This window comes from Penicillium roqueforti (genome assembly GCF_015533775.1).
Source record: "Penicillium roqueforti strain LCP96 04111 chromosome Unknown scaffold_10, whole genome shotgun sequence".
Taxonomy (NCBI): domain Eukaryota; kingdom Fungi; phylum Ascomycota; class Eurotiomycetes; order Eurotiales; family Aspergillaceae; genus Penicillium; species Penicillium roqueforti.
The window spans coordinates 404,618-425,080 of record NW_024067574.1 but is presented as its reverse complement, the minus strand read 5'-3'; the positions used below and the strand labels follow the sequence as shown (position 1 = coordinate 425,080).

General features: G+C 48.3%; 9 protein-coding genes across 9 annotated transcripts; 3 read left to right on the top strand and 6 right to left on the bottom strand.

The window, feature by feature from the left end:
* Positions 1 to 113: 113 nt before the first annotated feature.
* On the bottom strand, positions 114 to 530 carry LCP9604111_4797 (uncharacterized protein; the record flags this gene model as incomplete). The annotated part of the gene is made up of 1 exon (XM_039072535.1): positions 114 to 530. The coding sequence occupies one exon, from the start codon at positions 528 to 530 to the stop codon at positions 114 to 116; it is 417 nt and encodes a 138-aa protein (XP_038929287.1).
* A 452-nt stretch (positions 531 to 982) lies between these two features.
* Positions 983 to 1,783, top strand: LCP9604111_4796 (uncharacterized protein; the record flags this gene model as incomplete). The annotated part of the gene is made up of 1 exon (XM_039072534.1): positions 983 to 1,783. The coding sequence occupies one exon, from the start codon at positions 983 to 985 to the stop codon at positions 1,781 to 1,783; it is 801 nt and encodes a 266-aa protein (XP_038929286.1).
* Positions 1,784 to 2,489: 706 nt separating this feature from the next.
* On the bottom strand, positions 2,490 to 3,875 carry LCP9604111_4795 (SPFH domain-containing protein; the record flags this gene model as incomplete). Its single annotated transcript, XM_039072533.1, has 2 exons — positions 2,490 to 3,300; positions 3,391 to 3,875. The coding sequence occupies 2 exons, from the start codon at positions 3,873 to 3,875 to the stop codon at positions 2,490 to 2,492; spliced, it is 1,296 nt and encodes a 431-aa protein (XP_038929285.1).
* A 1,112-nt stretch (positions 3,876 to 4,987) lies between these two features.
* On the bottom strand, positions 4,988 to 8,031 carry LCP9604111_4794 (La domain family; the record flags this gene model as incomplete). Its single annotated transcript, XM_039072532.1, has 4 exons — positions 4,988 to 5,561; positions 5,624 to 5,693; positions 5,800 to 5,846; positions 5,906 to 8,031. The coding sequence occupies 4 exons, from the start codon at positions 8,029 to 8,031 to the stop codon at positions 4,988 to 4,990; spliced, it is 2,817 nt and encodes a 938-aa protein (XP_038929284.1).
* A 2,357-nt stretch (positions 8,032 to 10,388) lies between these two features.
* LCP9604111_4793 (nitrogen permease regulator 3 family protein) lies at positions 10,389 to 12,872 on the bottom strand (the record flags this gene model as incomplete). Its single annotated transcript, XM_039072531.1, has 2 exons — positions 10,389 to 11,761; positions 11,810 to 12,872. 2 exons carry the CDS (start codon positions 12,870 to 12,872, stop codon positions 10,389 to 10,391), a joined length of 2,436 nt encoding a protein of 811 aa, XP_038929283.1.
* Positions 12,873 to 13,176: 304 nt separating this feature from the next.
* Positions 13,177 to 13,809, bottom strand: LCP9604111_4792 (coiled-coil-helix-coiled-coil-helix domain-containing protein; the record flags this gene model as incomplete). Its single annotated transcript, XM_039072530.1, has 4 exons — positions 13,177 to 13,297; positions 13,401 to 13,515; positions 13,610 to 13,644; positions 13,760 to 13,809. 4 exons carry the CDS (start codon positions 13,807 to 13,809, stop codon positions 13,177 to 13,179), a joined length of 321 nt encoding a protein of 106 aa, XP_038929282.1.
* A 484-nt stretch (positions 13,810 to 14,293) lies between these two features.
* LCP9604111_4791 (GFA family protein) lies at positions 14,294 to 14,972 on the top strand (the record flags this gene model as incomplete). Its single annotated transcript, XM_039072529.1, has 3 exons — positions 14,294 to 14,301; positions 14,366 to 14,545; positions 14,669 to 14,972. The coding sequence occupies 3 exons, from the start codon at positions 14,294 to 14,296 to the stop codon at positions 14,970 to 14,972; spliced, it is 492 nt and encodes a 163-aa protein (XP_038929281.1).
* A 1,965-nt stretch (positions 14,973 to 16,937) lies between these two features.
* Positions 16,938 to 18,450, bottom strand: LCP9604111_4790 (uncharacterized protein; the record flags this gene model as incomplete). The annotated part of the gene is made up of 7 exons (XM_039072528.1): positions 16,938 to 16,994; positions 17,062 to 17,148; positions 17,204 to 17,727; positions 17,785 to 17,853; positions 17,908 to 18,133; positions 18,243 to 18,340; positions 18,417 to 18,450. The coding sequence occupies 7 exons, from the start codon at positions 18,448 to 18,450 to the stop codon at positions 16,938 to 16,940; spliced, it is 1,095 nt and encodes a 364-aa protein (XP_038929280.1).
* Positions 18,451 to 18,757: 307 nt separating this feature from the next.
* fpaI (putative methionine aminopeptidase, type I) lies at positions 18,758 to 20,125 on the top strand (the record flags this gene model as incomplete). Its single annotated transcript, XM_039072526.1, has 5 exons — positions 18,758 to 18,889; positions 18,949 to 18,982; positions 19,032 to 19,345; positions 19,404 to 19,944; positions 19,998 to 20,125. 5 exons carry the CDS (start codon positions 18,758 to 18,760, stop codon positions 20,123 to 20,125), a joined length of 1,149 nt encoding a protein of 382 aa, XP_038929279.1.
* Between the last annotated feature and the right edge of the window lie 338 nt (positions 20,126 to 20,463).

Genomic DNA, 20,463 nt, shown 5'->3' with positions numbered 1-20,463 from the left:
GAGATAATGTCATTGAGCAACATCTGTACAGGGATATATAAATGGGCATCTAACTTGCTAGAGTAATCCAGCAACTTAGAAAAAGCAGACAGAATCCTAACAAGACAATCTGGCTACTCGCGGCTATCCAAGACAAAAGTAAAGTCCTCGTGGATCTCCTCCAATTGAGCAGCGACTGAGTAGTTGATATCGCGATAGATAATGTCTGACTCGTTAAGGCAAGTCAGCGACCTAATCAGACCAGGTAGAATCTTTGCACGGCAAAAGCTTTGAAATTCACCGCGGAAATATCCCGGGGGGCTAATCAGGACAGTTGGACACATCGGGGACTTTCTGGCCATAGTCTCAGCGAGCCGTCTGACGATTTCCAGCTGGACGATCAGATCACAAATTATTTGAATGGTTCCTGCGCGGCGGTTTTCCAACCGATTGAGCGAGTCAGCCTCCCTGAGTAGAGTTTCCTGGAAGAACTCGCATTCTCGCTCGAAATGCTGTTCGTAGCTCAGGTGGTTAGGTCTAGTAAGAGACATTGTCGCGGCTGAAGATAAGACCAGGGTTGGCTTCGATGATCCAGAGATGTGAATACTGCTTTGGACAATAGTTGGTGAATTACCAGCAAAGCGTCTGGTGAAATATGGAGAGAAAGACTCGATGGAGTAATAAAGCCCAGGCTTTATATTGTCATTCGACTTATGTTTGTCTTGTTCAAACAAGTATGTATTTGCACAAAGGAACACAAAGCTTTTGAAACAGAGCTCTTCATTCTTTGTCAAGCCTCTCAAAGAAGCAGTCTCCTTTGATTCAGTCGTCTAAACTTCCACCTTGCCTTTGTCCTTGTCGTCTTCCAGGTCATTGTTGTTTTTGTTGTATGATCTTCTTTTCTTTCTTATGGATATCTGTACCACACCTATACCGGCATATACTATATATGGTAATGAAGCTCACCATTCGAGTGATCGATACAAGATACTGATACATCAATATGACACCTTCAGAGCAGTCTTGGGTTCCCCCCAATCCTCCCCTAGGGATTCCGAGCACCACCCCAGACGTACCCCCAGCCATTTCCACCCCAGCCCGGCGGTACGGCAAGATCCAAGACGGAGGAGCTACACGACAACGATGGATCGAAGACCCCACTGATCCCACATGCCAAATCCAGCCCAACGCCCTGACCGTAGCGGATCTTACAAAGGCACGCTGGCTCATTCAAACCGAGAAGCATAACATCCCATTCCAGGTTGCGGAGAATGCCTTCGCACTGGGGTACACTAACAAAGCGATATATAACCAGACACTGACGCGCAGGTTGGCAGAGGGCGATCCTGGGCTAGCTGGCTGTGAGAATGTGTATGACATCCTAGTTGGAAGGGGTCTGATCATCGTCGAGGCGATGTTCAGAAGTGACGGACCTCAGTTTTCCCAGATTGCCCGAGCCCGGTTGCAGGAGATTGCTGAGCCACAGACTTTGCGACACTTATATGTCTGTGATGTTGTCAATTTCAATACCAAAAATTTTGTCCAGGATGTTTTATATTCATCGCGTAATGGTCTGACCTGGCCTCCGGCTTGTGACGCGCCGCTGATATGGCAGTATAACACCCCCGAGTACCAGGCTCTTCTGGGTACACGCGTTGGTAAGTGCGCGGTGTATCTGGTCCTGGAGATCTTTCCGAGGGGTACATATTATATTTCTAAGGTTATGACCTGGGATCAAAGTTCCTCACTTGAGATCAGGTTCGATATTGAACCTATTCCTGCTTCTTTGGTTTCTGCTGCGTGATTCTATTCGTTTTCAAGTACGTTGTCCTCCCTCCTGTATTCGGTTTGAACTAACTAGGACCAGGGGAACTTTTTACTAAGAGCTGTTAGCAATGCACTTGTATTAGTGGCCTCTATCTCCAAACTGTAGTACATTGAGTAGACCCTTTTGAGGAATAGCCGGCAGCATAATCAAGATCGAAAGCCAACTACTGGATTCACAATAATCGTACAAGTGATGAAACCAAAGATTTAATCTGACCCGGTTTATCCGATGTCTCACAACCGACCTACAATTCCTGGAAAGCAATGTAAAGATACTGATACTTGTACATTGAGATATTTCCTTCCGCGCAGGCTCTCTGATCAACAAAAATTCTCTATTTACACATACAGGAACCAATTTGGCGAATTCGATGCCACATACACAGCGAAGCTCGTGCGTTTTGGAAGACTCCTAAAGAAATGCCGGACAACAATAGGAAGACAATAGGCAGTAAGAGCGGGAAAGGTAAGTAATGGAGATGGGAAGTAGTGGGTAAATTCAGAGAGCCCAATTCAAGAAGAATGTCGAAGAGACTGGGAAACAGCCAGCCCATATACCAAAGGAGCTGAAGACTAGGGCTGACTGGGCGGAGGTGCCAGAGCAACAAAAGAGGCAGAAAGAAATATAATCACATCAAGAGAGGAGTCGTCGTTCTCGTTTCGGTTCGGTGAAGTATAGATGCTTATTTCTTGTGTTCGCCGGCGACAGTTTCAAATCCCTCCTCGGCAGTTCGCGAGGCGACATTCGACTGTGTGTTCTGCCCAGCCTGTTCCTCAAAAAAGGTCGGCACCTGACTGTTTTGCGATGTCTCCGATGACCGAGAGGCGTCTTCGACCCCGAGGGTTTTCTTTGCCAGCCCCCGGGCGTGAGTCTCGCTGACCTTGCCGTAGACAGCCATGGCGTTGGCAATCATACCACCCATGTCACCGACATTACCGGGAACAACAACGGCTGTGCCCTCACGTGCCAGGTTTGACCAAGCTGCGACGTACTTCTCAGCAACGCTGAGACCAACAGCGCTATGAGCATTCTCGCCACCCTCCTCGATGGCCCGAGCAACAGCGTCAATACCAAGCGCGGTAGCCTCGGCCTTGAGCTTGATAGCCTCGGCTTCACCAGAAGCATGGTTGACCTTCTCGGAGCGCAGAGCCTCAGATGCCAAAATCACAGACTGCTTGCGACCCTCAGCAATGTTGATCGCGCTCTGGCGCTGACCTTCAGATTCGAGGATCTCAGCTCGCTTGGAGCGCTCAGCAGTAACCTGGCGGTGCATGGCAGCAACGACCGCCTCCGGCGCGTGGATATCCCTAATCTCGTATCGGAGACAGACAACACCCCATTCCTGGGCCGCCTCGTTGATAGCCTTGGTGATGTTTGTATTGAGATTGGCGCGTTCCTTAAGAACATGATCGAGGGTCAACTGACCGATTTCGGAACGCATAGTTGTCTGCGCGAGTTGCGAAATAGCGTATTCTGCATCTTCGACTCCGTAGCTAGAATTGACGATTGATGTATTAACGATTGCTTTGTCCCGATTGGTCCAATCCCACACAACAACCAAGAACCGCCCTTGAACCACTCACCTTGCCTTGTATGCATCGAAAACGCGCGTATATAGTACACCGTCCAGCTCAAGAGTAACGTTATCCGCCGTAATCGCGTTCTGGCTGGGGATCTCAATAGCCGCCTCCTTCAAGCTCTTCACGTAAGCAATTCGGTCCAAGAACGGCACAAGGATCGCAAGACCGGGTTCCAAGATACGGTCGAACTTTCCCATGCGCTCGACGATCCATGCTGTCTGCTGTGGCACAAATCGTACAACGGTATTCGCGGGAAGTGTTTGTCGGTTGGAGAAATAGCTGGTGGGTCCTTCGTTGTATGAACCACCGGTTCTAAAGGTGTTGAGAAGAGACTCTGGTGCAAAGGGCCGAGGGGAATTCGACAGTGTCCGTCGTTGAATATGGGTGAAGGGTGTGGCGTTGACTGCGGAGGTTCGTGTGAGACGGGGAAGGAGTTTCTGGCCACGAGGCCGGAGTAGCCTTGACGTTTGGCGGGATGCACCCTCCATCCTGATAAAAAGGTGGATTTAAAGGTAAAGAGGCTAAAAGGCGAAGAAGAACGGTGTGCTGGAGGTGCTGAACAGAGCTAGAGAGGGGAAAGGGAGCTGTTAGAGCCGGATCGGGATTGAATTATCTCCGTTGCAAGATCTGGCTGCCTGAGGCAGGAACGATCGACCTCATTCCATCAGACTCGACTCGCGGTTTTATAGATGACAATCATTATTATGTAGTTTCAAACACGTCTTTCAATTCACATTATTTTACAGAGCAAATTTAATGCCTTGGTGCATAGTATGCATTATCAATCATATCAATCATATTACTCCACAAAGACCCGAACAGCCAGCCCAGTTTATGCAAGAAAACAAAGTACAGAAAACAAAATATTCTGTGCAGGAACCCCAGCAATAAGAAAAAAGCACTGAGATGGATGAATCCACTTCAAAGGATCTGTCCAAAGAAGAACCTGGTAGACCGAATGGATGGTCAACAGGGAAGAAGAGATCGGCAATGTAGATATGCTGGATTCATTCCTCCGATTGACATCACGAAACTCGAAACACAGAAAACCTCGAGGCGATATTTTTTAAAACATGTGCTTTTTTCTGAGTATTGCCATGCTGATACTTGTTAAGACCCAGAGCCGATGAAAGGCCTGGATCGCAAATTGACTGGATCGATAAAGGAAAAGCCACAACCTCGGGAAAGGAAACAAGAAAAGTAGTGGAAATATCTATGTCAAGGGTGAAAAAGAGAACGAATTTTGGAGCCCGGCACACCGCAGTGGCAGGCATCAAAAGAAAGAGAGACTGCCAGTAAAATCATGCCCGGACGCCAGAACGTTTTGAGAATCTCCCATGACTGAAAAAGCAATGAAATCATCAAACAGAAAAAAAGGAGGTGAGAAAACTCCGAAGGTTCGAGTTGGCCGAGAAACCAGACCGCGTTATTGCAATGAAAGGGTCACTTGGAACTCTAGAAAAGTTGGCGAATATGCATGCAAGAGATAAAAAAACCGTATTGAACAAAAAAAAGAATAATGCTGGTCATGAAAGATGAACAAGCAGTAGAAGGAGACGTGTCGCGAAGAAGCAAAATTCAGAAAGAAATGCAAAAGGGCTCATGATAACTTTTCTCCCGCCGTCTTGCCCAGTTGGGTATCGAAATATTTGCTGATTCTCCCCCAATTGTGTAATTTCATCTTTCCACTGGCAATGGTTTCATGGATCGTATTGGAGACGAGAGTGTGGTAGTCCGATGTTTGACCTTGTGAAAGATAGACCATGTCGTACAGAACGAGGTCAGGAATGTGGCGACGGTGAAGCAAACAGTTCCGATAAAACTCCATGAGCTCGTTGAAACCGTTGTCAACGTGTCGAGTCAAAAGATCATCAAGGGCTGAACGCCTAAATTCATTGTACAAATGCGAATTGAAATTTTTTGTCAAGCTGAATGACCAGGATTCGTAAGGCTGGGTCATTCCAATGCTATACCTTCTTGACATCTGTCGGCCTCGGCCATCGAAGGTTTCTTTGCGAGACATATTGAAAGTTTTTGGGACATAATTTGACGTTTGTGTGGACGAACGGCCCTTCCCATTTGACTTAGGCGCCGGTTGATGCGCTTCGGCAAAAGACTTGCTGATCAACCAATCAGTACCGCCGACTTGGTATTGAAAGCAATCTGCATCAGAGCTGTTCGTACAGTGAGTCAGTACCGCACATAATATATTTCACATGCAAAAAATTCAGCATACCTTGTCGGGGACACCATCGATTCCAAATCAAAGGGGAAAGGGGGTTCGGACTGCGAATCTAGTCCACGCGCTGAGAAAGAAGAGTCAATAATTAAATTAGGGAAAGACGAAGAAGACGAAAAGAACGACATTCTCGAATCATCAGGGGAGACTGGGAAGTTCCAGGGGTATCCTACATTGGCAATTTCGTTCACTGCAGTAGGTAGCAATGAGGGCATGAATTCTGGAGCGGTAGACGAAAGTGAAGTCTTGACATCATGGGCGACACCGTTGGGAACGAACTGACGAGCGGATCCGTTGATAACGTTCTCGGAGTGGCCGTGAACCGGGGTGTTCTCGTCGGTCTTTCTAGCAGGGGCGGCGCCCTCATTCTGGGCAGCAGGCTCACGCTGATCCACGGGGAGGACCCACTGCTGCCACTTGTCTCTGGGGCGCAGGCGATCGACACCATCCTCGCCAGTCTGGCACTCAACGTTACGGAGCTGACGGGACACGTGACGAATGAGCTCAAAGTCCTCAGTGAGGGACTTGACACGCTTAAAGCTGGCAAGGACGTTCAGAGGAACAAAGCCCTGGGAATCCATCTGCTTCCGAAGGAACATGTCCTTGCACATGTTGTCAACCGAGAAGTAGTACTCCAATTGCATGGAGAGCATATTCATGAGCGAGAAAGGCTCCACATATTGCTGGTAGGGAACAGCGCTCATCGGGGCAGCTGGGTAGCCATACATCGTGTTGATATCACCTGGGAAAGGATAAACAACACCGTACATGTTTGCGGGAGTGGGCACAGAGGGCGATCGGAGGGGCATACGGTTTCCTTGTTGAGCTCCATTGGGGAGGCCGTGCTGGTGTGACCGCTGACGCTCGTTGAAGCCGAACGACTTAGGCGCAGGGAATGGGTTGTTAGACATAGACGCATTGAACTGGGCATTCTGGCCGCCGAAGTTGGCGTAGGCACCACCACGGCCGCGGTTAGATCCACGACCTCCACGCTCAGATCGGAACTCTCCACGTTCACGGCTAAAGTCAGTGAGACCGGTGGGGTCGGCAGACTTGGATCCAGCCTCGAAGCGACGGTCATTGCCACGGGCTGCAGCCTGCAAGTCAACAGCCAGGTTGGCACCCTTCTGGTTGCGGTCTCCTGCACGGGCATCCTGGCTTCTTCCAATGGGCTTGCCCTCGCGTTGAGGGCGGGGGCCGTTCTCGCCACCATTCACCTGCTTGTTGTTCTCCTCTCCGTTGCGAGCACCACGGCCGCGCTCGGGTGCCTGGGAAGCCTTGCGTGCATCGGCTGTGGCACCGGCATCAGTGCTTGTGGACCGTCGCGATTGCGCGGGAAGAGAAGCGGCACGTCCAGATCCAGACTCGAGGCGTCCTCGGTCTCCAGGTGACTGCTTTGCGCCTTGGGCGGCCTGTCCAGAGGCAGCCTTATCGGTGGTAGCGGTTCCATTTCCATGAGCTCCACGGCCGCTGTCCCGGCCACCACGGGTAGCCCGTCTACCTCCACGACCACCAGCAGATGGGAGCGGGGTGTTGAAAACAGCAGTAGGAACGTAAGGAACTGGTGTCCACTTTTCTTTTCCATGAGGTCTAATGACAGGGCTCTTTTCGGTCTTTTCGTGAGACTTCTTCTTCTCTTCGCCAATCGCAACTTGGGGAGTGGGCCATGCAGTAGCGTCTTCTACTGGGGGAACTGATCCGGCATCGCGTCCTTTTCCACCATCGGTCTTCTTGCGATCCTTGGCGCCTTCCTGTGCACCATCGGCACCCTTCTTCTTAGAGCCGGTCTTGGAGTCTTGCTGGGTCTCATCAGCAGTCGAGGCGGCCTTCGTGGAGGCGGCCTTGCTAGTGGAGGTGGATTTGGGGACAGCCTTGACCTTGGCATCCTGGGCCTCTCGTCTCTGTTGCCAAATGTTGACTGATGGGAGAGGAGCAGCCTTCAGCTCCTTGGGTGGTGATGCGATCTTCTCGGAATCCTCGGATTTTTCAGCGGACTTCTCTGCGGCACCTTCGGCCTTCTCGGTCTGTCCCTCACTGGGAGCCTGCTTCTCAGCGGTGGCATCTGCGTTGCCATTAGGGGTATGGGAATCATCCTCCTTTGACTTGCGCGCCTTTGAGCCTGTGCGAACGCTCGGGCTTGATGTTCGAGAGTTGATAGCCTTTGTCTTGGCGGCATGCTTGTTCGTGACAGTGGTGAAATCATCATCCTTGTTCTCCTCTGCGACTACCTCGGGTTGTTGAACGGGCTCGGACTCTGTGGGGGCCGGTGCTTCATCAGTTGTAGTCTCGACGGTGGTGTGTTCCTCCGGTTTGGAGTCAGTCTTCTCGGATTCTGATGGTGTCTTAGACAGGGCCGGTGTCCCGGAGACGCCCTTGGCGGCTTGTGCGTACGAAAACGTAGACATGTCGTATTGAGAGCTTATGGTAGCTCTGATCGAGTGTGTGGGGAAAAAAATTTGAGGTGCGGTTTATTTTACCGGACGACCTTGGGTAACTCTGGATCTCAGTCTACGCCTACTGGGGGCGAGATGGCACTTGCGCAAAGTGGAAACCAAGAAAGGGAAAGATTCCAGCTTCTTGTGACCCCACTAATCTGCAGCTTCCCGTCTTTTCAGAGAGACTCTCAATTGTGTGTCGAAAGGACGATTCGTGTGTAAACGAGCTCGACGAAGGACCACGGAAGTATCGGGTCGCGAAAGGGTAATCGAAGGAGTTGGATCGGTGAGGATCGTCTAGACCACAAATCGCATTGATAAGTGGGTCGACGATTTCTCGTTGTGGAGTGCTGATTTCAACAACCGTGACTTGTGAGCACACAAGTTGTCAGAAAATAAAGAGGAAAGTGTAGTTAAGGAAAATTTTCCCACCGAGGACGCGATTAAGGCACTGCCTTGTCAACGTCTCCAGGCTGAAAAGGGTCGTAAAAGCTCAGTCGCTGAGTGGTGCAAGTCGGATTCACAGGAACGCTGTGTAATTCCTGTCAGGATTCGATAACCTGGATGTGAAGCACAAGATCAATTGCTGAGTGTCGATCCCTTGAAAAATGACTGGCGATTCGCACGTGGGAAGGTTCGGAACAGATGAAGTATCTCGGTTCTCTCTGAGACGGAGAGGTACCGAAGGGGAATCTGAAAGGAAGTCGCGGAAGAGGAAGGGAGAAAACAGCCCGATGCGGAGGGGGAGAAGTTGTAGGAGAGAAGAGAGAGAAGACACAAAATTATTTGGTTCAGGGCAGAACTGGTAGCGGGGTTTTTTCTTTACACGTAATTAATATTTGAAGGGCACATTTTGTTTTTTTGAATGTGGAATTTCGCATAAAAGGGTTTTACTTCCTTTGCATTGGATTTACCTTCTTAATTGTTCAAGGCTCATTTCTTTGAATCTCTATATTCCTTCTCATTCATCTCACTGCCCTGTATATAGTCCTATATACAGAGGAGTCGGGCATCTCGGAGACGATTCTGTACTAGAGGTATATTCCTATAGTACCTATATACTTCTTACGCAGTGCAGAATGAACCCCTAGAATACCCTGTCTTATATATGCTATGTCCCCTTCTAGTTGTGTATTTGCCTTGCCGAGGTCAGCAATATCGGCAATGTACTTTTTATACAGTCTATGAAACCAACAAAGAACCAGTTCAAAGTCATAAAATTGAGCCGCATGCTTCTTCACATGGCATTACCCAATAACAGCCCCAGCCCAGGAGACCCATGATTAAAATAGCTGTCTAAGTGGCGATGCTTCAGGGTTCTGAGGTCTTAAGCAACAAATGTCCAGCCAATTGGATAGCACTATGGCATTCTGGCTAGAAACCTTCCATCAAAGACCTTCTACTCTATATATAAAGTTTCTCTTCAGGTACTAACATTAGATATCCCACAGAATACCACAGAATACCTATATCAACTTTCGGCTCATCAATCTAAGGCAAAACATACATACATAAAAAATACATCTAAACCTCGCGGGGACCACCGGAGCTCCTCCGGCCATTGGCGCACAATGGAAATATCTAACATGGGAAGAGTCGAGCTTTTCTTTGAATGACTACTTTCTTATAGTGACAAAATATCCTAGCACCAATACCATACTACTGACAGATATTATCACCAACTTTAGTCTACATATGCCCGACTACAACCCAATAATTTTGCTATCCTATAATCTTCAGCCCGTTGGACCGTTGCTTATTCGGATATGCGGGCCGGTGATGAAATCCTCAGGGTAAACGTAATACATATCAATACATTTGGAGAAATATTGCATATTATATTACATACCTTGCGGGAAAAAAAATTACCTACTGCCGTGCTGATCATTGTGCGAAAAGAATGTGATATAATTGTATGCTTCCAACCTTACATGTGAATGAACTGCTACTATTTTTGCCCTAACACTGTCATTCTTTTATATCTTCATATAAATACTAGAACCATCAACCCAATTAAACTAAATAACTCAAATACGAACCATTTCAATTCCCTTTCACCTACTAAATCCATGATCAAACATTGTGCTTTCGGCAATGATTAGGGCTGAGGGCACGCGGAAACCATCGGAATGGCAGAGTGGGTATGTAATCAGAATACGCGGGCTGTATTACACTGAAAATAACATACCTCAGGTGTCTGATCTATACTACGTAGTGGGATTCACCGGAAGATATAAACCGACACCTGGAAACCTACGTCCATGTAAAAGAGGGATAGTTATCATGTTCCATATTCATACTCTACATCAACATCATACCAGCACCACCTACCAGTGCCGAAAACTAACTAACACCTGTTCACGCGGATCGAGATCCATAGCGCCCAATGGACCCGTCACTAAGCCCAGGCGCATAAGGACCTGCCAGACGAGCTTGCGCTTGAGATTCTCGCGCACGCTGATCTTCTCCATGGCATCGTAGCCATTGAAATACTTGAGGAAAACAGGCCAGTACTTCTTGTGCAGGGCCTGGGTATCATTAGACGTCCCATCCGGACTGGAGTTTCCATCTCCCTGCATGGTTCTGGGAGTGTCGGGGAATCGGGAGAAGATTTCGTCAAGCCAGCGGGACTCGAGTGGGGATGCGCGGTGCGGGGAGGGAATTAAAGAGGACAGCCGGAGAGCTGTTGATTGATCGAGGAGTTTGTGAGAAAAGCGCAGTTGTGCGTGTGGGTCGAGTCGACTAGGCATGGGCGTTTCATCCCCGCTGCCGTGGCTGTCGAGGGAAGAAGACGAGGAAGAGTCCGCATCGTCATTTTCACTGTCAGGGTCGCTGTCCTCATCGACCGAGATCGAGTTTGAGTTGCCCCTAGACAAGTATCGCTCTACTTCCTCCTTGCGCAGCGCCATCTCCACGGCCATTTTGACCTCGGGTGAGACCTTGATTCGCGCGAAAGTGCGGAGCTGGGTGACCCAGCCGCCGCGCAGTAGCCAGGCCAGGATAGTGAAGTATATCTCTTTGTGGTCTTTGCTGGGGATGAAGTTGCTATAAGGGCGAGGGGTGCCACTGAGCGTGGAAAGCATTTTGGGCAAACTAGGGTATGTTGGGAAAGCTGTCTGATAAGCAATCGTAGCTATTTCAAGCTTGCTCAAGTCACAGTTTGGAGAGACGATGTATGTGTCTCGTTGGTGGATTGGAGGGATGGCGCGAGCACGACGCCAGTACACAAGATGACTCGACAGCATCTGGATATGGGATAGTGGGATTCCGGATGAGACTGATATCTGCGCAAATGACTTGGTTGGCTTGGAGCATCGGATATAATGCGCAAGTGCGGGGGCAAGCGCTCCCCCAGATGCTTCGACATCCTTGATAATGGCGGCTTCACTGTCTAAGAGAAGTAGAGCAAAGTGCTTTGCTGGGACCTGATGCGGCGTGCTGCTTTCATCTACACTTGGGTCGTCGGCGGGGGTTGCACTGTCTGCTGTCGTGAGCCACAAGCCTGGGTATGCTTTGTCCATAGGACCAGTAAGATATGACGTAGAGGTCAAAGGTGGAATCTGGAGCGAGATGGAGACATCTGGGCTGAGCGATACGGAAGCGATTTTGGATGCCGATATGCTGCTGTAGACTGTGTAGATAGCTCGAGCTAGAGAAGACTGGGATATCAATTCGGAGTAAAGATTATGGGTCGATGTTTCTATCCAGGGTGTTAGCTCCGGCGGATGGCTATTAGCAGAAAGCATACTTGTCTCTCGTGCTCTTCTCCTGACTTGCAGAATATGTTGAGACTCCTTCCACACATAGTCAGTACGAGCCTGTTCCCATTTGAGAGCTTTGGCAAATTTCTTGATGATATTCTCGTAGATTTCCTTCACGCGCATGGAGTACTCCAGCAAAGGAGGATCTACAACAAACACCACATTGAACATCGTCATATGGTCTTTGTCCTCCGGATCAAGCGACTCGTCCGGTTTCCCAGGCCGTCCACTGGTCGACCCACGCTTACTGCCTGTCGGTGATGCCAATGACTCCGCAATCGAAGCGACACTGGCACTCAAATCAGGCGAAATAACAAATTGCTCGTCCTTCTTGCCCTCCTCGGCACTATCATTGTGACCCAATTCCCCTCCGTCCCATTCAGCACGGGGCTTCTTCTGCTTCTTGCGTCTTTGCTTGCGCCATGAGCCATCCTCGCGCACAAAAACCGGCCAACCAATAAGCGCCAAATCATTAATCCCAACCTCAAAGCGCCGCTTATGCCACGACCGAGACGGACTAAGTAGTTTCTCCCACACACTCCCAGGCACACCCAAAAGCGACTCCCAGGGCGGCCTAGAGCTCCCATCTTCAGGCCGATCAGACGCCGTCCCCGCATCGTCGTCGGGGTCCGGATCGGTGCCCGCAGCCCGTTTCCGAGCCGATGAACCACGCCCAGAGCCTAGCGACCCAGGTCGTTGGGGTTCACCGGCAGCAGGCGATGTGGCAACCTGGAGATGATCATCGAGGCCGAAGTTGCTAGCGCGGCGACCCGCCAGCAAGGAACTCCCACCAGCATGGCTCTGGGTTTCTCGTTCGTCTTCGTCTTCGTCGGAGGTCGAGTCGCTCTCGGAGCTCGAGCTCGAATCGGTATTCTTAGATCGCGTGCGATTGCGCGAAATGCGCCGTCCACCCCTGGTAGTGGTTTTGATGCGGTTCTCGCTGAGGGGATTCGGGGGGTAGTGGAAGACGAGGCGGGGCCCGGTTCGAGAGCGCACAATGAGGATGATTGCCACGAGGCAGGGATCTGGTGGTCGGGCGATCGATGACATTTGGTGGCATGGGACTCGGATGGGTTGGAGATTGTAAGAGTGGCTGGGCGGAAACGGTTTCACATGCGGGGAACCGCATAGGGCGAGCCAACAGGCCACCGCGGTTCAGATTGATATAATTTTGTGAATTTCGATGCTTTCTCATCTGCACAGGTCATATTTACTTATTCCATGTGTTAGATTAGGTACCAAATACATTTTCTTATATACAACGCCTTGAATAATGCCAGCACTACCTGAATATCACGGAATAGCGCCACTCCTCCATATCATACAATATCATCCAACGTCTCGCAGTCCTATATCAGCTCTTCTGTTCTGGGTTTGTTGCACCTGTAGCTGGTGTAACTGGAGTCTGTGCTTTCCCCGCGCCATCTTTAAACACCAACCCGAGGTTCTCGAAGTTATCCGGCGCCATGAGGTTCCTAGTCAAGTTGTCTCAGTCAGCATTTTGCTCCGACATTCATCACAAAAACAATTGTTCATCCAATGACAATGCCTGGTCCTCGGTATATCGGGGTAGCCTACTTGTCCATTCGGCAGCTAAGGTATTCCTTGGCCAATTTGCGACATGCCTCGTCGTTGGTGCCTCTGTTCAACTTGATACACTTCAGGTATCCTGAGATGATGTGCTTGCATTCCCCTAAAGCGTCCCAAATTTTGATTAGCTCTATCGGATTAGCTGGTCTTGCCGAGTTCCTTCGGGATATGGACCGTATGACTGCGGGCTGGCGTACCTTCGTGATCAAGAGGAAAGCTACCGCGCTCGGGTCTGCAAACCGTTCCATTGAGTCAGCAATTATACAGAGCAAGAGATCCGATCTCGTTCATTCGCTGGACAACATGTTGCAAGCACAGATATGCACGATTGGAATAATCCAACTCACGGTGATGGCTTATAGTTCACCGACCCACCGCCGGGGGCTCCGAAACTCATTTCCGAAAGTACAGAGCGTATATCCGCTCAAAATATCAACAGAAAAGGATTCTGCGTTGGTACTGACGAGAAAGTAGCTAGCAAGATGAGTATCAGTCGGCGAAAGTGAATGAAACCTCCGAGAGACAAACAAGACAAACAAGACAAACAGTAGTTCAGCCAATCACAGTAGCGAGGAAGGGTCGATGATGCAGAGATCAATCCGGCGTTTAAGGAATTGGACTCGGGCATTCGGATATAGCTCTATTAATGGAAAATCCGCTGTCTAGAGTTGGACACGGCCTTTGATCATACGAGGCCTGTGCAGTTTGCTCTGTTTGTTGGGTTTGTTGTTAAACCTGTTATCTCTCCTCGATGGAAGTATATATATCGAGTACCACATCCTAATTCTGGACAAAAATCCAACCTTCTATCGAAAAATCTATTTGATATACTCGTACTACTCACTAGCTTCTCAAAGCCTATCAAACAAACACACCAAATCATGCCTATGTACGTGAGGCTTCATCAGTACTGCCTTGCATCCCCGACACAGGCACATTAACCGGATCCATAGGAATCTCGAAGGAAGCTGCCAATGCGGCGGCGTCGAATTTACCCTGCAATCCCATACACCAGTTCCTTACCAGCTATGCGCGTGCAGCATCTGCCGCAAAGTAGGCGGATACCTCGGTGCGGTGAACCTCGGCGGCATCGCCGATAGCCTGAATATCATCAAGGGCAAAGATCTGATCAAGTAAGACCTATATCACCACCTACTTTCACTTTTGACCATAACACCCATCGAGAAACTTTCATGTTATACACTAGAATTATAATCCCATAATACCAAGTGCATATTTACTAACGTCATCGCCAGGAAATACTCTGGGATCAAAGATCGCGGCACACCGGACGAGAAGCTTTGCTCCTCCGAGCGGAACTTCTGCTCGAATTGCAGTTCCATGCTGTGGCTTTGGGACCACCACTGGCCTGAACTGATTCATCCGTTTGCCTCCGCAATCGATACCGAGTTGCCGGTGCCCGACGAGATGGTGTGCATCATGGATGGATCGAAGCCGGCGTGGGCGCGGTGGCCAGAGGGAAAGAAGAGTGTGCACGATGTGTACGGTGAAGATAGTCTTGAGCAATGGCACAAGAAGCATGGTTTGTTTTTCGAGTAGGGACATCCAATGAGCGTGGGGGTTAAGTGTATAGGAAAGGGTTAGCGAGTGGCTACGAGAATTTAAGGGAAAGCCGGGAGTTTTGGAGCGCGGAGTGTTCAGATGTTCAGAAGAGAAAATTCATTATTTGATATTAGGCTATTACAAATGACCGATGGCTCCTGTAATGCATATTAGCAATTGATCATATCACAAGTTGAGTGAAATGATGGCAGACAAGGAAAAGATCAGTTCTCCAAGGTGAAAATATTTTATCGACATGATAGTTCAGAGATAGAACAGTATATTGGGGTTCATCATGCAATGAGACAGGGAATGGAAGGAGAATAAACTCACGGTCAACGAGCCAAATGGTCACCTGTGGGTATTCCTATTTGTTCACTTATGTCGAGTCAGCGTTGGCATTCAAGCAAAAAGCATGAGGCAAAAGTGAAATCAAGACATGGCAACTAAAGTCAGGCTTTAAGTCAGTCAGCATGAAACACGTTTTTTATTCAATCGACAAGCAACACATACCTCATTAAATCAGATTTTTGTATAAATGTTCATTCCCGGACACAAGGTCCAAGTCCAACAGTGTGAATAACACATTCATCATGATAGGTTTGACCATGTTGAGAAGGGCAGAAAGAGATGAGTGATAAATTACCTAGAATTTCTGTTAGAAATACTGGTCTCAAATTGTCGATGCAAAATGAAATAATTGTGACAAGGGCAATGGTTCAGGTGACGAATTCTCAACAAGTAATCCACTTCCCATACACCCACAGAGTTTGTACGCTCTGTTTTTGTTGGATGCAGGGAGATGGGTACATTATGTCCGCCCGTTCGTTCAAATTTCTTCATGCTAGGCAACAGCCGCAATGGAGGGAAGGGACATAATCCGAGTGTAATTTACCTGAGCGAAATATTGTTAGTCAAAGATCACTCAATGAATGGCTTATAAAGGTGATAATGTTGTGATGGGTCAGACAAGGCTGAAACTTAAAAGTATGACAGATTCAACATGGATCTTCTGATTGAGGAATGCCTTTGCATGTCTATAATATAATCATCCCCGGGGTTTGGGATTGAGAAGGATAGAAGAATATTTTCCTTACCTTTTGGAAAAATTGAAACTGAGCATTATTCGCAGCCTTAGCAGGCCATGAATATAGCTGGAGTATGTGCCATCATTAAACACAGTCCAAGCTGACAAAAGAAAAAAACAAAAGAAGTGAGAGCTGGAGAATTCCAAGCGATGCAGAAGGAAAGAAAAAAATTTGCGGGTGGAGCTCGCTATATAAACTAAAGCGGTAAGCTACGGTAGACGCGTGTGACCTTTAGTGTTGTTTGTCTCGGCATCAAACAGCTTGGTCTGCTTGGCAATGTTTCCACTTAGTTCTTCCATATGCAAGTATGGTGACTTTTGAGGCTAATTTGGCCTCGATAGACTAGTATACCAACTGCCTGTAAGAAGCTGAAGAGCTTGGGCTTCAGGTGTTGAGCTTATCCCTGGAGTTAGTATACAGACACAATCCTTCACACTCCCCGCTAAACTACTTCAGGTAAGTCTACCGCTGGCCGCAATTATCGTGTAAATTAACAATCATCACATGACTTATAACTGTACTGTAACACTATGTAGAGATCACCGGATCACCTTATCTGTCAACATGAAGCTATTCAGAGATCACATGATCTGCGACTATAGGAGCCATCTAAATTGATTTCATTGTAGGCAAATTACCGGCTGCCAAGCAGTATCAGCACCGAAACTCAAAATCTTCTGAAGCAAAGATCGATCCTTCGCCGGAAACAGGTGGTAATTTATAAGATGACTAGCACGGAGGAAACAAACACCAAGGGAGTTTTATTTGCATTCGTCATGCGTAGAAGGGGAGAGGTCAATATACTAATCATGATAGTTATTTCAATAACTATTTGAATGCACCCTGAGACATAAAACCATCAACTCGAATATGTTTAGAAGTCATCTCCGCGACTAATGACCTCAGTGACGTTTGGTCGGAGTAGAATAGTCTTATATTCATTAGTGATTATTCTGCTTTTAGAAAGCCCTGGAGCCATGGAGAGCCAAATGACTTACGTGTTCAAACTGAGCCGTATAGGTCCCTTGTTTCTCATTTAGAGGGGGATAATCTTCAACAATTCCGGATTTCACTAGATTATTCAGCTATATTCTTGTTAGTCAAGATTTCCAATCACATATCCGTAATGGAAGTTCATACACCTAGGAGATACTTCTCTTGTCCAATCCGGTCCAAATAGCGTCGGCAGAAAGGGATCGTGCTGAAGTTTTTCTTGATAGCTCCCAAGACAGATCTAGCAGAAGACAAAGTCAAGTCTTTGGTGTTCGCGTTACCGCGCAGGGCATAATGTGAGACCTCGCCTCCTTCGACATATCGGCCGCTACCGGTACTACCAAAGGTTTCGATAGCAAAAACGTCCCCCTCTTCCATCTTCGTCATATCATCCGACTTGATAAAGGGGACAGTCTTAGTACCATAAATAGAATACGGAAGGATTGTATGGCCGCATAAGTTGCGAACCGCTTTGATTGGGTAGGTAGTACCGTTGATTTCACACTCGTAGCTTTCTATCGCTTCCTGAATATAGCCGCCTAATTCTCCTACCCAAACGTCGATACCCGCTTCGCATATGCCGGTATTCGTTACATCCTTAACGACTGCGAGTAGGTTATCATATATAGGATCGAATGCTATTGTAAAGGCGCTGTCCACAATCCGACCGCCTATATAAATGCCGATATCGACCTTCAGTATATTACTCTACGTAAGTATAGTCTTACAACCGGCGTTTAGGCTATAATAGGCGATAACGTTATCGATGTTCAAACCGGTAGGAAATCCCATACCGGCTATCAAAGAGTCACCTTCAGTTAAGCCATCATGACCCACCAGATATCGCGTACTATCCTCAATACCGTTGGCAATTTCGAGGAGCGTTTGACCTGGCTTGATGCTTCTCTGTGCCCACTGACGGACCTGACGATGTGCCTCAGCTGCCTGACGGTAATCAGAGAGGAAGTCACCATTGAGGTTGTCGAGGTGTCGTTTCTCCTCGTTGGTAGTTCGCCATCGATTGTCGTCTTTATACTCAACTTCCTCGCCCTTGGGGTAGGTGTTGTTCGGGAATAGCTGCGATAAGGGAATCGATGGTGGATCCGTCTGAACCTTCTGTTGTTTCTTCTTTGGCCTCTTCTTTCTGTTTTTCTTTTTTTTTGGCACCGCCGTTCTCAACAGCTACTGCCGGGGTATCTTCAGCGACATCGTCGTCCGAATCCTCTGTTTCTTTTGAAGTTCCGTTTACTGCGGGGGCGAGAACGGGGATGTCGACTCCAGCATCTGTGAGTCAAAAGCAGGTATTAGCTTATACTGTCGCTAAATGTGTATGTCAAACATCAGATTCTAGGACTCTTACCGCCGATTTTCAGGTTCTCGATAAGCTGTGCCATTGGGCCTATAGCGGGGGTAAACACTGTTGAAATAATGGGTGCCACTGGGACCTCCGAAATATTGGGTCCAAGGAACGTACCTAAATTGACCGCCTTTTGAAACCTGCCAGCTACGCCGGTTTAAAATTCCTATACGGAGTACGACCTAGCGTGTTGAGGTCGGCAGTATATTTAATAGGAAGACAGTACGGAGTATAAAAGGCGGTCTATTCAGGTACATTAGCCTGGCCAAATCTTTCGCGCATTTCCACACAACTCTCCTCCCATCTCTTATGGCCCACCCAAGGTCGAATTTCACTTCGCAACAATGTCCGATCATGGGACGTGCTCTGGGGCCGATTGCGACAATGAAGCTGGGACCTTGCAATGCCCAACGTGTCTAAAGCTGGGCATCAAAGGTAGTTACTTCTGCGCTCAAGACTGCTTCAAGAGAAATTGGGTAGGTTACGTCCACGCGGACCTCTTCTTACCGAGAACCTAACATTGATCCGTATCTAGACCACACACAAGGCGGTGCATAAGATACAAAATGGTAACTACCTCCAAGTTACTCGTGACTGTATTCTCTAATCGCGATATAGCTAGCGGAGTTTACGACCCCTTTCCGACATACCCGTTCACGGGCTCTGTCAGACCCGTATATCCACTCTCCCCGCGACGACCAGTGCCTAAAACAATCAAGCATCCCGACTGGGCCGTGACTGGCATTCCAAAGCGTGAGATGCGCCTGAGTAGGTCAAAATGGGACCTGTTGGATGCAAAGGGCCAGGACGCCATGCGTAAGGTGTGTAGGTTAGCTCGAGAAGTACTCGATATAACTGCTGCGGCGATAAGGCCCGGCGTGACCACAGATTACCTGGATGAAATTTGCCATAATGCTTGCGTTGAGCGAGAGGTGAGTGATATTTACTCCTATGTGAACTTATCAAATTGTTCGCTAAAGCGTAAGGCAGTCATATCCTTCTCCACTTAACTACAACCACTTTCCTAAGTCGGTATGTACATCTCCGAATGAAGTTGTATGCCACGGCATCCCCGATCACCGAGTTCTTCTTGATGGCGACATTCTTAACCTCGACGTTTCTCTATACCATGGTGGATATCATGCCGACTTGAACGAGACCTACTATGTTGGTGATAAAAAGGATCCGGAATCGATCAGGCTTGTTGAAACGACCCGTGAGGCCTTGGATATGGCTATCGCGATAATTAAGCCAGGTGTACCGATTCGAGAGTTCGGTAAGATCATTGAGAAACACGCAGCCTCTAGGGGCCTTGCCGTTATTAAGACTTGGGGTGGCCACGGTATCAACTCGGAATTCCACCCTCCTCCTTGGATTCCCCACTACGCGAAGAATAAGGCCGTGGGAACATGCAAACCCGGGATGACATTCACGATCGAACCTATCCTCACTCTGGGAACCAACCGAGATATGACTTGGCCAGATGACTGGACAAACGCCACGGTGGACGGCAAACGCTCAGCCCAATTTGGTGCGCATAGACCTTTTAGAGATGGATTTCAATACTAACATCAAAATTGATAGAACATACTATGCTTGTCACAGAAACAGGCGTCGAGGTTTTGACGGCGAGACTGGAGAACTCCCCAGGAGGGCCAATTCCCATACCAGAGACTGAAAACGGAGATACAAATGGAAAAGCAAAAAAATAATGGTATGGCTCGTCATAAAGGGGCTACTGAGTGGATAAGGGTCATTACTCTGTCCGCAGACCTACGTAACTCGTGTTTTGGAAGCTACGCAACTTGTTGTCATTGACCCTATTCTGACTGCATGATTACTGTTCTGTTCTACCAAGTCATTCCAATGGTGCTGTTGGAGCTGCAGGAGGGACTTCCCCTCGGGTTCTAATCCTCTTTATCAAGCCTTGCTTTGAACGACTTCAAACCCGGTGTATTAGCACTGGCAAGTGTCCCCATGCAGGTGTCTGTGTTGTCTTTGTGACTGTTACCCTTAACCTCGCCTCTTCCGAGCAGTTGGATGGCAATTT